Raw genomic sequence first — 15826 nt, forward strand, 5'->3', positions numbered from 1 at the left:
GAAAAAAATAGAGATTGAGTGGTAGAAGAAAGCGAGACAGCGTGGCGGTGCTGTGAATGAGATAAAATAGTTGTTTTCTGATTGTTTCATGGAGGTTACGTTCTAAAGCACAAATACATAACCATCAAACCCTCAACGGATGATTTACTGTGGAGACGAGCGCTTTTAGTTTCATTTTCCTCCTCTGCATTTCATTACGTCTATCATTCATCAGTAAATACTGTACAGCAATAAATGTTGGAATGAGACAAAAACCAAGGTGCCAACATGTTTTTAGATTAAAGGGGAGTGTGTTTACCGCTGTGATCACCAGCAGCCCTCCTCTCAGTCTCCACGCTGACAACTATTGCTTGAAGGTAAAGCAGTCCTGGGATTACAATTACCAAAAACGCAGCCTTTTTAGACTCGAAACGAGTTCTTCAAAAGGTTCCTGCAGTCAAAAAGGGGCTAAAACAATATATTTGACTTAAACATAATGAGGATTAAAACATCACTTGATGCTTTTATATCACAGAAAATGTTCTGCCTCTGTCTAGTTTGACATGTCTTTAATTATTACTGCAAGAATTTGTTCTCCACTTATAACTTCTGCCTGCTCAGGAACCACTCCAGGAGCGGTCAATGGAGCGGAGAAGCCCAGTAAAGAAGGGGCCTCTCGGGGCTTCAGGGAGCTGAAAGAGGCCCTGAAGATCCTGGAGAGCCTGAAGAACATGACTGTGGAGCAGCTCTGGACCGGCGGGTCTCCGACCTCACCGACCTCCGCCGAACCCGCCTCCGTAACAAACGTAGCGAGTTCGGCGACGCCCACGGCCCCAGAGAAGCCGACGAAGGAGAAGCGCTTCCTGGACGACATCAAGAAGCTGCAGGAGAACCTGAGGAAGACGCTGGACAACGTGGCCATCGTGGAGGAGGAGAAGATGGAGGCCGTGGTGGAGGCGGGGGCAAGCGGAGGAGCGGGGACAGAGGTAGGCGTTGAAGGAATCCACAACGAGGCACAGTTGAAAGGGTTTTCCACAGAAGGGCAGTGCTCATAAACGAGTATCTTACTCTCTGTTCATGTTCAGGTAGAGAGAGCTGTGGAGGAAAAGCCCCAGCAGGATCCGCAGACACCGGTCGGTGGACAAGAGTGGCCCAGCGAGTTCCTCAGCGACACACCAGTACTGTGCAAACAGAGCGGTGGCAAGCCCGGCGTCACCTTCACCAGCGCCAAGGGAGAGGTGTTCTCTGTGCTGGAGTGGTCTCCAGGTGAGAAACGGAGAGTTTCTAAAACATTTCTGCTCTGAAATCACACGGACCGGTTTCGTTTAAGAATATATTTTCATGGACTTCAGGGTGTGGGCAATAAATATGATGTATTAAATAGGATGTAGTCAAATTATACGACCGGCATAAAAACGTATATAAAGTGCATAAAAATACAACCCACCATTGCACCGTATTAGTGGGAGTCTGTTTCTCTGCTACGAGCCGGTCTCATCTCGGGGTGATGGGAGACAACGACACCCGACGTGTGTTTGTGTCCAGTCTACTCCGTAACTTAAACCTTTAGTCTAGTCTACTCAGACAGGATGTTGGAAATGGAAGCAGGTTTTCAGAGCTTTTTTAGCGAGCTCAGGATATTCTGCCTTGATTTTAATCCAGAACACCGGCAGAGTTGAAACGGACTTAAGTTTCATTTTTAGGGTAACGTATCACGTGACCTCTTGACACAGGTCAAGAGGCTTAGACGCACAGACGGATGTATCCGGTTATATTTCAAAATAAAACATCTTTCCGACCTTGATAATGCATCAACACTCGGTGGTTGGGGACCGCTTCTTTAGCTTGTTGCTCACACAAGCTAAACTGTATTTGTTAATGTCTATTCCTTTCTGCATTATTTACTTATCCAATCACCATCTGTCCGTAATATCTTTTTTTAGACACTCACTCATTTAAGAAAATGGAGTTCCAGCCAGCCGAGGCAAAGAAGTTCTTCAGCACAGTGAGGAAGGAAATGGCTCTACTTGCCACGTCGCTGCCGGACGGCATCATGGTCAAAACATTCGAAGATCGCATGGTGGGTTTTCTTTAATGGCACGGTAATAAAAGATGTATCTGTTACATTTATGGTAAAAAAGCAGCACAGTTATCACTCTCTTAAAATATATCATGCCCTGATTCATTTTGAAAGGTAAGTATTCAAAGGCAGGTTCTCTCCATATTTGGTGTAAAATCTGCTGCTCACTCATTTGTCTGGTCACAGTTCACTGCATGACTGCTGTTACAAGTATTATAATAATATAATATTATTGTCTCTAACGAGCGTAAAGATTTTTAACTTTAACAAAACATTAACTTTTGTAAACCGGAGTACAAACTCTGCTTTAAAGCGTACAGATGTTTCACAAGCAGAGACGTGCTCTTTCTTTCATTTGTGTTTGAGTCCACGATTTTAATTTCTCACGCAGCGTTCTGTGATATACAACCACAGACTTAAATAAATCCTAAGCATCATTCCACAAGCAAACGTTCTTTTCGACCTTTTTAAAAGCCCATATGTTATAAATGAATTTGCTTTTGATCTTGGTCTTCAAAAAAACAACAACGAGGAGGGATCATATAGTTTTACAGTAACCTCGGTGGTCAGACCGCTGCCTGCGTCATAAAACCCCATAAAGGTCTCTGCTTACTTCCACACAGGACCTGTTCTCATCTCTGATCAAAGGGCCGACTCGTACGCCCTACGAGGACGGGCTCTTCCTGTTTGACATCCAGCTGCCCAACATCTACCCGTCTGTGCCGCCTCTGTTCCGCTACCTGTCGCAGTGCAGCGGCCGCCTCAATCCCAACCTCTACGACAACGGCAAGGTCTGCGTCAGCCTGCTGGGCACCTGGATCGGCAAGGTGAGCGCCGCTTTAGACTGTTGGTGAGACAAAACAAGACATTTGGAGAGTCTTTGGAATATTTGATGGGCTAAAATAACATTTTTAATCAAGTTGATGTCATCCACAGGGCACTGAGAGGTGGACGAGCAAGTCCAGTCTGCTGCAGGTCCTCATCTCCATACAAGGTTAGCACTCACTCACTCTTCCATCCCCCTTCTCTTCTCTGCAACACAAATGTTTTATTCATGCATTCATTAGCTCAGAAGCGCCTCACACTAACTATCTGCTTCACACACAGACTTTACACCACTTCCATAAGACTCAACTAAGTCCAGATGATTCACTCCTCGTGTTGAGCCAAATCTCGCTGGCTCAGAGCTGACGCGTGTAAAACATGTCTTTCTTGCGTGCTTGTCATGTCTTTTACTTTTTTATTTATTTTTATATACAATGAACTCAAACTGGCGTTTTGCACGCGCGTGCATCTTTCCGCAGGCCTTATCCTCGTCAACGAGCCGTACTATAACGAGGCCGGCTTCGACAGTGACCGCGGCCTACAGGAAGGGTACGAGAACAGCCGCTGCTATAACGAGATGGCCCTCATCAAGGTGGTCCAGTCCATGACGCTGCTCCTCCAGCACCCCGTGGAGGTCTTCAAGCAGGAGATCCAGGAGCACTTTGCCTCCAACGGCTGGCGGCTCGTCCACCGTCTGGATTGCTGGCTCGAGCTGAACGACGGCGCCGAGAGAGCCCAGGCGGCGCACGTGTCCTCCAGGTCTCAGCACGCGAGGGAGCGACCCTCGCCGGTGGAGCCTCTGGACGAGCTGGGGCCCGTGGCCGTGGCTCACAGCAGCCCCAGTAAGCCTGCTGGGGAGGAGGGCGTCACAGGAGCCGGAGTGAGCAGTATTATGGAGGAGGAGCTGGAGGATTCAGGGCTGGGTCCCTCCACGACGGCGGCCTCTCAGCAGGAGCTGAGCCAGAACTCGGACTGCGACGGCACCCAGGGGAGCGCCTCTCTGGGTGGCGAAAACCGAGGGGCCTCCACAGTCGGCGGCTTTGTCGCGCGCAGCGGGGCCTCAGAGTCGGTCGTCGTGGTTAGCGGAGGAGGGGCGGCTCCCACGGGAAGCCAGCCGGCGGTGCGACCAAAGAAACGGAGGAAGAGCTACCGGAGTTTCCTCCCAGAGGGCAGCGGCTACCCGGACATCGGCTTTCCACTCTTCCCGCTCTCCAAGGGGTTTGTGAAGAGCATCCGAGGTGTGCTGCTGCAGTACCGAGCTGCGCTGGCCGCCGCCGCCATCCCTCAGCACACAGAGGACAAGTAAGTGCCTCCTCGCCGTTCCCCCGACACACCTCTGCACTGTTTCCTGCTCTTTTGCGCCGCCTCTTCTCCCTTTTTCATCCGCCTCAAGCTGTCGAGGAGGATTCATTAGTTGCAGTCTGGGGGGGACTGTAGTCTTCTGCACTGTGCCCCCCCAGCACTGCCCACATTTTTGTCCTCCATTTCTAAGTCTGTGCTGCTCCTGCTTCCCCAAACTCCACCTCGTTCTGCCCCCTCCATAATCCCCCTGGATCAAACCATGGCCGCAGGAGAACAGCGTCCTCGACCAGGAGAGTGAGCCGCTTCAGGGTTTGAATGCACCTTGACAATGTCTTTGTTCTCCTTCAGTGTCTCTGCAGATGAGTGTGATGGATAAAGTGGGGCTCGCCCATTTGCACAAACCTACGGGAGCTACGCCGTCACACGGGAACCCTCATCTGTTCATGGACACGGGTAAACACACGGACATTGTTACTGGAGGCCATCGCGGACTCTCTCTCTCTCTCTCTCTCTCTCTCTCGGCCTCAGCAGGACTTTGACTTTAGTGGAGGTGGTGTGAGATGAGAAATCGGTGCCATGGATCCGCCCTCCTCATCCACCGAGCCTCCAGCAGCACGCCGCCATACTGGTTTTGGGATTTGCTGGATGAAACCACTCCGCCGACTCAATCAGCCCGGGAGACGCAAAGCAGACTGGTGACCGTAGCTGCATTTGGGACGAGGTCAAAGATGGATGAAAAACTGCGGCGCTCCCAGCTGCGGCTCCCTGTAGCACTACTGATGATGTCGCTGTCCCATCATGCACTGCAACGAACGAATGGACAATCTGGTCTGGGAGACGGGACGCCGTATACATCCACCGACCAGGAGGATTCTGTTCAAATGGAAACCACTGGTTGTACGCTTTCTGCCAAAATGTACACACACACACACACACACACACACAGCATAGTAGAGCGTACTGAATGTCAGTATAACTGCCAAACACAACAGCTTCACCACTTCCTCCACTATACTGTACTTGCTAGTATTTTCCTTCGCCAACACTCTCACTGAACCACGCAGCCAACACGAGTGAAAACGTTTACATGGGACTCGCCTCCGGAGGTCAGACTGCTGTTTTGGTGTGTAGAGAAGCCAGCCAGGCACAGGACGACAGTCAGGTGTCTCTCTCTCTCCGTCTAGGCGTGCGTGCTCTCGTCAAAGCGTAACACAGCTGCCGCCTCCTACATACAAACGTTCCATATTCCCTTTCTGTAGTATTTAGCCGGTCAGCAAAATGGAACGTGTGCTTTTGGTGTTTTTCATGCTCTTTTAAGTTGTCTGAAGTGTAGGTTTCAGAGCAAAGCTTTACCCAAAATGCTCCACTTTTCTGTGCCGGAGATGAACCCACATCACATGCGAATGACACACTTTAAAGAATAGACTAGAAGAAGAGAAACACACATACAGCGTCCATTCCGTCATCGCGTGTCAACATGTTGCCTTACTTGAATTGTTCTTAATAATCTCAGATCATTGTGTTCAGAGCTGCTCGTGTCGTGCTTTAGACATTGAACTATACGGGCCGCGAAAACCCTGATCCAGTGTTTTCCTCCTCAGTAGTGCAGATCTCTGATCAGTTTCCTCTTTTTTCAGTCTTTCACACTGCGGTAAACGCTGTATTCCGATTTATTTTCCTCCAAATTGCACGTGCAGAGTTTGATAACATTAGAGTACAAACTACTGAGACTAAAGGTTTGTTGGTATTATAATTATTTTTTTTGCTTGATTAAACTTTTCTGTTTTTCCGCTGACTAATCTCACGCATTACAGCACGCAGACGAAACTTAAACTGACACGACTCGTCTGCGATCTGCTTTTCTTTGTTCCATCTGGAAGAAAGATGAAACTCTGAAACGCTGCAATTATGTGAAAGAAAGTGAAACTCCCCTTTGGGTCCAATCGTGCTTCCTTGGAAACTCAGAGCAGTCTTTGTTTACATCTTTTTAAATAACTGCATCCCGCCTTCAACACAATGCTCTTTTTTTTTTTTCCCAAGATATTACGGTTCTCTTGTTATTATGATAATGCCGGTCAGACGAACCCCTTGTGCTTGCTATCACCTGTGAATGAAACAAGCGAGCGCTGGCTGTCGGTATTTTACTTGAACAAAGAAGCGTGATGCTGAAGAGTGTTTCTGAATGAGTGCCGTTGTGAAACTGAGAGGATCCAAACCACGAGCCAAGAGTTGCTGTGTTTTAAAGAGACTTGACAAAATAAATGGTCACGAATGAGGGTATTTTGTTTTGCTTTGTCTTCCATGCCTCCGCCCCGCCCGCGACTCCTGCTGCTGTTTGTAAAAAAATAAAATAAAAAATAAATCACAGTTGTTGGAGCTTTGTGTCTCCAGTGGTCTGAGGACAGAGTTTGGACCTCGGCTCCATCTGTGAAGCCGTCTCGGTAGATCTCGAAGCAAAAAATCTGGCAGGATATCAAGCACATGATGTACAATTTTCTGTGTACGTGTGTGTGTATATTATTCAAATTTAAACCATTGTTGTTATTATTACTGCGAGAAGTTTGTTTTACAGCCAAAGCATGTAACCTGTTGCTTTCAGCCTTTTGACTGGCGACACCAGACTGTACGATGTCTACATTTCCACAGTGGCCTGTTATTGATATACTTAAAAAAAAAAAGAAAAACTAATAAAGTTATGATTTGTAGCCTGATTCCCTCTGTACAGATGTCATGACTATATTGAAATATATAAATACATACAGTATATATTTAACACAAACCTGAGTTCTGACAAGTCACGTGGATGCTTGGGGCATATGTGTACAAAATGCTGAGTATTGTACTTATGATTTCATTTTTTAATGGTTTACTTTTGTTGCATTAAGACAGCTGTATAGTGATGTATTAAACTTTGCTAGCGGTACCATAGCGACTGTGGCTTATATTTATTTGGATCCGTTATGTAGCGACTGTAGATGAGCCTTTTCTTAATAGTAACAAATAGGAATTATAATTAGAAACCAGCATGCTTTATCTGGATATGGTGTGACCGGAAGCTTCAGACGGCATCAACTAAACCCTGAAGTTTAAGTGCGCTTTTGAACCAACAAAATGCTCACATGATTATGCTTGATCTATTTTATTTATAGAGTTTATGCAGAAAGGTAATTGCAAGCATAACTCTTCTGGTACAGAATATACATTCATTGAAAGGCGATATTCTAAAATTCAAAAGGTTGATTACCCGTTATTAGCTTTTTCAGTCCATTGTCCGTCATCCTGCACCTGGTTTACGAATAGCATGCACACCTGTCTGCACCTTTTTACTTTTATGCGTTTAATTGTGGCTTTTGGACCAAAATGATCATAAGCTGAGGCCAACAACTGTTCTGTCATCTGCAAATAAATATTTCACACTAGTGCCCCAAAATCTGATGCAGCCAGTTTCACAAACCAAAATCTCAGACGGTTGTTTGTCATTTATTTTTATTTTCCCCCAATCAAAAACCCCCCAGCAGAATATTTCATTCGATTATAGAAAAATTACAGACATTTGTCGAATGGAAAAATAGATCTCTCTGAATAAAGAATCAATCATTTAATGTGTGCCAGAAAAACAATTCAAATGACTTAATGTTCCCTTCACCATAAACATTTAAACACCAGACGAGAGAAGCAGGAAAGATGTAAACAGCAAATCAACAGTTTGTTTCTCATCCGGTCCTTCGTCATCCGACGCTTCAGCACATTTAGATGTGTAGCCACACCTGGATCCCGGCCGAATGAAAGCTGCCTCTCGTTATCGAAAAGATGAAGACTTCCAAGATCTCCCTCGTAGTAATTGATGAAGAGGCGGCACCATGGCAACCGCATTAACAGCACTGTGCCACAATTACGCTTATTTTATTGTCGTATGACGGATGTCCGACGTGTCCCTTCCTCCAAACGGATCAGTTGTTTTTTTTAAACGTGATAAATCAAAAAGGAGAAATCAGTGACTGCACCGCCGCGTTTCCACCACCAGGAGGCGGCACGATGAAGGCACATCAAACCGCTGAAGGACCACGGCATCACACAAGAAATGACTGCATAGAAACGTGTGTGACGGTCTGAGTCAGTAGCACTCTGGTATAAAAAATATTATTCATATTCATATATTTGATCTGTGGAGTCACGAGAAAAGCCCCCAAAATGCACACAATTATATTTATAATTTTATACTTTTGTTTTCTGTTCATGTTTCTTATTAATTACTGGATCATAAGGCCCCTAAATGTTTAAAAAAAAAAAAATGGTCATAGCAGGGAAAAGTCTGCCAGGTCGACACACTTCATTTTAAGAGGTCAGAAGCCAAAACGTTTGTGAAACGCGGTGTGAAGAACCGTTCTCCCACTTCCAACAGTCAATAAGCCGACCTCCGGCCCAGTGAGACCGACCGCGGTAAAACCAGCGTGGCGTCCACTCGGCGGCTGGGTTCCTGTTGCAAACTGAATTTAAACCTAAAGGACAGGAAATCCAGCTCGATGTCTCATGAAGGTTTGAAAACAGCGTTAGCAAACAAATGTACAAAAACATGTATAGAAGGATATCTCTCTACAATAAATACATTTTTTGGTCTTTCGCAAGTCAATTCTTTACAGTGTGAAACGTGCTGATTAAAACAAACATGACATTCTTATTCGTGTTTAAAACGACAAGTCAGTAAAACTGTGTGTGTGTGTGTGTGTGTGTGTGTGTGTGTGTGTGTGTGTGTGTGTGTGTGTGTGTTGAAACACGTCGTTCTCTCGGCATCAGGACAGTTTGCTAATGTTCCCAAAATAATTTCTTGCAATGAGCAGGAAGAATACGGCTTCCTGTCCGGACCACAACGCCTCCCACCTCATGCAGCATTTACCAAGTGATAACCCCCCTCCTCCTCTTCCTCCTCTTCCTCCTCCTCCTTCTCCTCCCACCAATGTCCTCTTTCAACCAGCTTGAACTCCTCCAAAGCCCGTGTGTAACTCAGAGTTCATTTCACTTCCACTCAGACAAGGAGAAGCTGATTTCTTTGTGTCCACATCAGATTTTTGTAAAATTAATGAAACGAACCTCCGAAGAGATTTGGATCACAATTAAAAACGCATTTAAAAATCTGACTTGACTGCTCGTTTAGGCCAAAGCCTCAGTCATCATTTCCTCTGTGTGACTTAAAGCTCAATGTGAGGACACTGAGGTGATGAGGATTAGTGAGTCTCCCTTAGGGGCCGTGTGTGTTTGTGTGTTTGTGTGTGTCTGAACAGCAGCTGGGGCCAGAGACACTGGAGCCTGACGCAGTGCTTACAGCAGCAGATGAATGGATGAAAGCAGAGGAGGAGGAAGAGTGGTGTGTTGAGATCACCTCTGTTGAAACCGGACAGCGACTACTCCACGATCACATCCACACCTCCTCACATTTACTGCATCTCTCTCACACACACACACACACACACACACACACACACACACACACACACACACACACACACACACACACACAGCAAAGTACTGCAGAGGAGCCATGAAGGCATAAATCCCACTCTGCCATAATTCATGTTGATGAAAGGTGAGACGCTGGAGGCTAAAGTTGGGGGTGGATTTACTGAACATTCCTCATGAGATGAGGAAACGTCTGTTTGTGTTTTATCTGTGAAGTGATGCCAACATGTCTGCAGAAAGTCCCAAAGTGTTCAATATCTCAGAAACAGAGGCGTGAAACTATTCAAAACTTGTTTTTAAACGTCAGTGCATTATATGAAAATTGTATCCTGTTTTTTTTATTTATTTTTACACAAAGTGTTTATTGCTGGTCATTTTCACTTTATTCCTGCAGTTTTGTTTAGTTTTTTTATAACGTCCTTTTTTTAAAGGCTGTGAAAAGAAGCAAGAAAAGAAGTATTTTAAGTATTAATTACAATTGTCTTGTCTGAATTGTTGAATATGCGTATTCCTTTCAGAATGCCTTACTATTTATTTAATATTGAAGACTATGGGTCTCCATAAATAGCACTTGTTTATCTTAATATTGCGGGATTTCCGACTGAAACATGGCTTGCCTGTTTACGGATGAGAAGCCGGGACGTTGCAGTTAACGGTGAATGAGTCGTACATTCATTGCTTTGAAGGACCGGTTCTCTCATCCGCTGATTAACCTCGCCAGGCCTCTGTGTACCTCCGCCTGCACCGGCCCATAATCCACCACTTCTCCGTCTACTGTTATGATCCCTTTGGGTGAATGTGGCTCCAGCCTGAGCGCCCGCACCTTAGCGTGCACCAGATGTTGACAGTTAGTAGCCAGATGTGCCCCCTTCTCCATAGCCAGGAAGAGCTTCAGCAGCGCGGCGCGTGATATCCCCGCCCGGACGTAGAAAAGATGGATGACGCCGTCGTCCGAGGTGGCGTCCGGTGCCGCCAGCAGGTCCTCCGCCAGGTGGGACTGGTACATGGCCAGCATGAGCACAAAGTCTTCCTCCGTCACCACCACCCAGTCGCTAGGCAGCGGCTGGCCCAGAGGCGGCAGCAGGGAGTCGGCCGGGCCGCCGAGGGCTTTGGAGGCGCTTCGACAGGGCGAGCTCTCCGTCCGCCTCAGCTTGTGGGAGTTGTTGGAGTGGCAGGAGTTGTGGAAGGGAGAGTCTCTGGACGGAGCCACGGAGGAAGCCTGGCCGTTACAACGCAGCGCCGTGTGGTTTCCCGAGCCCTCGTCCTCGCTGTAGTCGTCCTCGCCGGCGGGCAGGTAGGCCAGCTTGCCCTTGTAGACGCGGAGAGACGCCAGCCTCACCAGCGTGCCGACGGTGAACCGGGCGGCTCCGACGTGCCGGTACTTCTCGCTTTCGACGTCCACGTCGGCCACGAAGCCCCAGGCCATCGACAGGAAGGAGAAGAGACGAGGGCCGGAGGAGAGCTGGATGGAGACCAGGTCCATGTGGGCCACGAGACCCCGACAGAGGAGGAAACCACAGCTGACCAGGAGCTCCTCAGTGGACACCAGCGAGGCTCTGCAGGAACCGAGGAGGAGAGATGAGAGTTAGTCAGAGCTGAACCATCAGCCTTCTCGTTAAGAAGCTGTGCTCCTATGAATTACATGGGAAAGGCGTTTGAATGGCCATCCTGTCAGTCATGAAAACGTGTTTAATTGTTTTGGCCTGGTCAGTTTTGTTAGAGAGATAACGCATTTTAAGAGACTTCTTTGTTAAATAAAGGCTGAATAAAAAAGAGGAATACTTTAGCCTTAAAAAAGACCATTTAAATATAAATTACTCTATTACCTTGAATTATTGGAGATGACTGTTTTGTTTTTCTCGCACGCCTGAACGGAGAATCCGAAAAACTGAGTAAATCCTCAATGATTTGAAGCCAAAGAAGTATTTGCGCTCGCCTCAACTTGCACAGACAGGCGGAAGTGTTTTACATCGGAAGATTTGGGCAACCAGGACTAAAATACAATAACGTATCTTTTATTCCCTCACACGTGTCCCCGCTGTTCGTACATAAAGAGAACCAAATTCTGTAGAATTCTGCTCCAGCTCACGGATAATAGCGGCAATTTCCTCAAACAATGGATTGACGAATCCTTTCGGCTGTGGAGCCGTTCACAATTAAGAATCTAGCTCCAGAAATAAGATGCAGACACCAAAAATAAAAGCAGGAAGGTGCACTTAATGTTTTTGGGTTAGGAAGTGGGTCGAGGCTCGTGCGTGTCTTGGGGAGCGAGCCGTGCGAGGAGTGTTACACAATAGTGAGGTAACTGTGACCTTATTGTGTGATCATAAAAAACAGAGAGGGTATATGAGGAGGATGGAGGCTCATGGAGATGTGACGGGAGGGGGAGCAGGCTACTGCAAATGTTGGAGGTTGGACAGAATCAGCTTATGGGCCTTCAGACATGACAGGCCAGTCAGACAACAAAGACAACCCCATCTGGGAGAACGGAGACAGAGGTGGAAGGTCATGATAACAGCCCACACACACACACACACACACACACACACACACACACACACACACACACACACACACACACACACCGATTTGCCTGCTGTTACCACCCACAGCCAATTACAGTGATGACTGGATGTCTCAGTGGAGTTCACTGTGGCCCTGCAGATATCTCCATATTCATCATCCTGAATGTATTCACCAGTCCGACTATCCAAACAGTCTCATCTACATTTCCCACCGCTCTGTTTCTGTCTAATCTTTCAAATCATTGGGAAAAAGGTCAAAGAAAATAACAGGATTTACAACCCGCCCGCTGCACCTGGGAGTCAGCGCTGGAAAGTAACAAAGTACATTTACTTGAGTATTTTACACGGCACAAAGTACAGCTGAGGGTTATGGGGATGTTGTGCGTTTTGTAGGTATTTAGGTATAAAACAAACCTATCAGACAAACAGAAACTTGGCTCGGTGAGTCAAGGGATCACTGAAGCGTTATGATGACAAGTTGTGAACATACAGAACACTGGTACACACTTCTCAACCGTCTTTGGTTTGTGACCTCAGTCTCTGTTTGGGGCTCCAGATGAGTTCCTCCAAAGAGTTATTTCCTCTCGTATCTTCTCAGATGATACATTCCTTCTTTTGTTGTCTTTACTTCCCCATTAATCCTCTCACGACCCCTCAGATTTATCTTGTGATTCTTTGAAGGGTCAGTGGGTCAGTGGTGGCCAGTCTAAACTAGCTCTATATAAAGTAGTAAAACGTTTAAAACTAGCTACAACATAAAAATGGTAATACGGTCTTATTAGTATGGCAGTCACAAGGGCCACTTTTCAGCTGAATGAGTCCTTTTTAACTTTCAACAGCGTTTCAACCTTCATGAAGGTTTGATTTACTGCAGGACTGTTCTATTGGACTGCTTTCGTTTTAGCTACTGACCCTGTCAGCCTTGTACCTAATAAAATGGGAACTGGGTTTCAATAAGCTCCTCATTTATCCAAAACCCCGTCCTTAAATTCCAAGCTGTTTATGCAGTGTCCGTGAGCCACCAGAGGAGGGAGACTCTCACGCACACCGCAGCACTCAGATGATGCTCCGGTGCTCATCATGTTTGTGTACACATTAAAGTCTCGCTCAGCGAACCTGTTCACAGCTTTGCATAATACCAAATACGTTCTAGCTGTCACTCATTTGATCCAGGCAGCCTCAGTGAACCCTACATTCAGCCGGGAATAATACCAAACACCCTCTGGCCATGGCCACTGCAGGACGGCCGGCTGCAGGCAGGGAGGTTTTCTGGATGTGAGAGGAGAGAGAACAATACAGAGTCTGGTCCCTTCCTCTCATTGTTGCTGCCGCTCTGGCTGCAAGACCATTGTTGGATGAGAAGCTGATTGGCAGATGCAGTTGAAGTGATGAATGAATGTGGCTCTTCGGTGAAGACAGAACCATCAGCGTATGCTGTTTTCATTCATTTCCTCGTGACTTTAATTTGAATTCCTGATTTTTAGTCAGGAATCCAACTGAGAAACAAAAAAATAATACAAACTGCAGCACAAAGGCTGACATAAAGGTTGCTACCAAGCAAAACAACCCCAAATAAAACAAATACAAAAAGACAGATTAGAAAATAAATAATATAGTAAAAGGGCAAGATAAAGCCCAATGTGACCTACTAACAGTAGGAACAGCTTAAAAAGGAAGTGCCTCAAAGCGTTTCGTGAGGTTCTTAAAGTCCCCCACGTGACACCAGGTGGCTTCAGAGTAGAAAGGGCAGAGTTGGAAACGCAGACAAAGAACAGCGAAGTAATACAATATTCCACGATGCAGTCCTGGCACCGCAAACTGTGGCGCAATCAGGGGTGTCACAGCAGATATAAAGGTATAGAAAAAGGAGGGATATTAAACACGTTTAGCCTCTTAAAACTTGTATGCTCCCTGTTTTGTGTCTTGTTTTTTTGTCTTTCTGTCTCTCCGTTTCAGTCGGGACCATTTTGGAAATATTCCAGGCACAGATTAGATGACTCCTCATGACTTTAGTGATCCCTGGCATTTCTTTGTTCATCAAGTCAACGTTTCAATTTGTCCAGGACTTTGACTTACGACCCGCAAAACTAACAACATTCACGCAGCCGAAGCTACTCTGTGTTTCGCGCTAATTAGCAAACGTTAGCATGCTGACACACTAAACTACTGTATCTAGACCAGAGCTTGCAGACGGAGGAGAGCTGATGTTTGATACGTATGCTCACTGCAGAGTGAACTTCTACTATTACTCAGTAACAGTGAACAAGGGATTTCAGACGAGGCGGAAGTTCCTCCACCTCCGAATCTGATCTGTTGCCTTTCTTCCTCCTTTCTGTCCTTCACTTCTCCTTTCTGTTCCGTGTTCCGGCTGAATGAACCTCAGACAATCACTCAAATTAACAAATGATTAATAATTGATAGATGAGATGAGTGCATTTTACACTGAAAGGGCCCCAGAAGGCTGGTCCATGCAGCTCATTGAAACAAAGGATGAAAACAGCTCATGGTTTTTATCGTTTCATCTTCACACAGTCGTAATCGTGTCTGGAGCGTTTGACACTACAGCTCAAACGCTGTGATTCTATCTTTATGCAGCTGAGAGCACTACTGTATCGGCTCCGGTGAAGTGGACCCGACTCTAGGTGGATACGGCCTTCAGCGTGTCCTTGTCTTCAGGGCTTCAACTCTACATTTTGCATGTGAGAATAAAAATGGACCGACCTACTTTCATTGAGGGCCGCGTTAGTTTCCTGTGTTCGGTCCACAGGTCGCTCTGCCTGAGGTTGATGAAACCAACACCCATTGCATAATCTGGTTTAAACTGGTTTTACCTGCTGTAGATTCATCCTATGCGTACGCATGCAAATGAGAGTCAGCACTGCACCTGCTATGATGTGGCCCAAATGTGCGACCTCACTGGTTAGACTGGTTTCTGTGGAGCTCTGAGTTGTGGGTTAGTCACGACAATATGCCGACTTCCCCAAGGCTTCCACACTTTTAATGTTCGTATCTACAGCCAAGAGCTGCAACTACTCATTATTTTCGTTGTTGATTAATTATTTTCTTGATTAACTGACTAATCACTTAGTTTATTATTTTAGGTACATCGGTGCTTTAGTTCAGGATTCTTCCGGTGGCTCACCCAGAGTAGTGGTGCACGGATGCAGCCAACGCGTTGCCTGACCCACCAGGTAGGATACCCAGCGGGGTCCGGACGGCCCTGTCCCAGTCTGGTCTCTCCAGCAGACCATTTATCACCTGACAGACGCAGGAGACACAGCTTGGATCAGGCGGACAGAGAGAAATAGATACTGAGGAGTTAGGGGTTTCCAGCACAAAGAGCTGTGTGTTAACACTCAATGCTTTTATGACTTTTAAAACCATTATATTTTTGTATTTTAGACTTTATTAATGCAAAGTGCATGTACCACTGCTTGTGTTTTTATACAAAATTGTATAAAGAAGCAGTAGACGCTTCAGTTTTGAAACTCAAGCATAGAAATATTTGATCATAGAGCGAGTGTTGAACTAGTATTAACAAATTAAAATGATCTCCAGCCCAGTTTGGTCTATAAATAAAATTGGGGAAAGTTCCTGTCACAATTTCAAAATCCCCAAACAGACTTTCTAAGTAATTTAATATTTTCACTTCATGTATATT

The 15826-nt window shown here is 46.1% G+C and overlaps 2 protein-coding genes across 2 annotated transcripts in view; one reads left to right on the plus strand and one right to left on the minus strand.

Moving 5' to 3' along the window:
* ube2o (ubiquitin-conjugating enzyme E2O) overlaps nt 1-4562 on the plus strand; it is a gene marked incomplete at both ends in the record, with an annotated part of 33702 nt that extends 29140 nt beyond the window's left edge. The window contains 7 exons of the mRNA XM_079219815.1: nt 601-965; nt 1065-1245; nt 1923-2059; nt 2683-2886; nt 2996-3053; nt 3364-4186; nt 4535-4562. Of these exons, the coding sequence (XP_079075941.1) occupies nt 601-965; nt 1065-1245; nt 1923-2059; nt 2683-2886; nt 2996-3053; nt 3364-4186; nt 4535-4562 (1796 nt within the window). The remainder of the gene's footprint in view (nt 1-600; nt 966-1064; nt 1246-1922; nt 2060-2682; nt 2887-2995; nt 3054-3363; nt 4187-4534) is intronic.
* Nucleotides 4563-9551: 4989 nt separating this feature from the next.
* LOC306738414 (sphingosine kinase 1-like) overlaps nt 9552-15826 on the minus strand; it is a gene marked incomplete at its 5' end in the record, with an annotated part of 35134 nt that continues 28859 nt past the window's right edge. The window contains 2 exons of the mRNA XM_079220263.1: nt 9552-11196; nt 15308-15423. Coding sequence (XP_079076389.1) covers nt 10338-11196; nt 15308-15423 — 975 coding nt within the window. The 3' untranslated portion in view covers nt 9552-10337. The remainder of the gene's footprint in view (nt 11197-15307; nt 15424-15826) is intronic.

This window comes from Taurulus bubalis, assembly GCF_910589615.1.
Source record: "Taurulus bubalis genome assembly, chromosome: 6".
NCBI classification, from domain to species: domain Eukaryota; kingdom Metazoa; phylum Chordata; class Actinopteri; order Perciformes; family Cottidae; genus Taurulus; species Taurulus bubalis.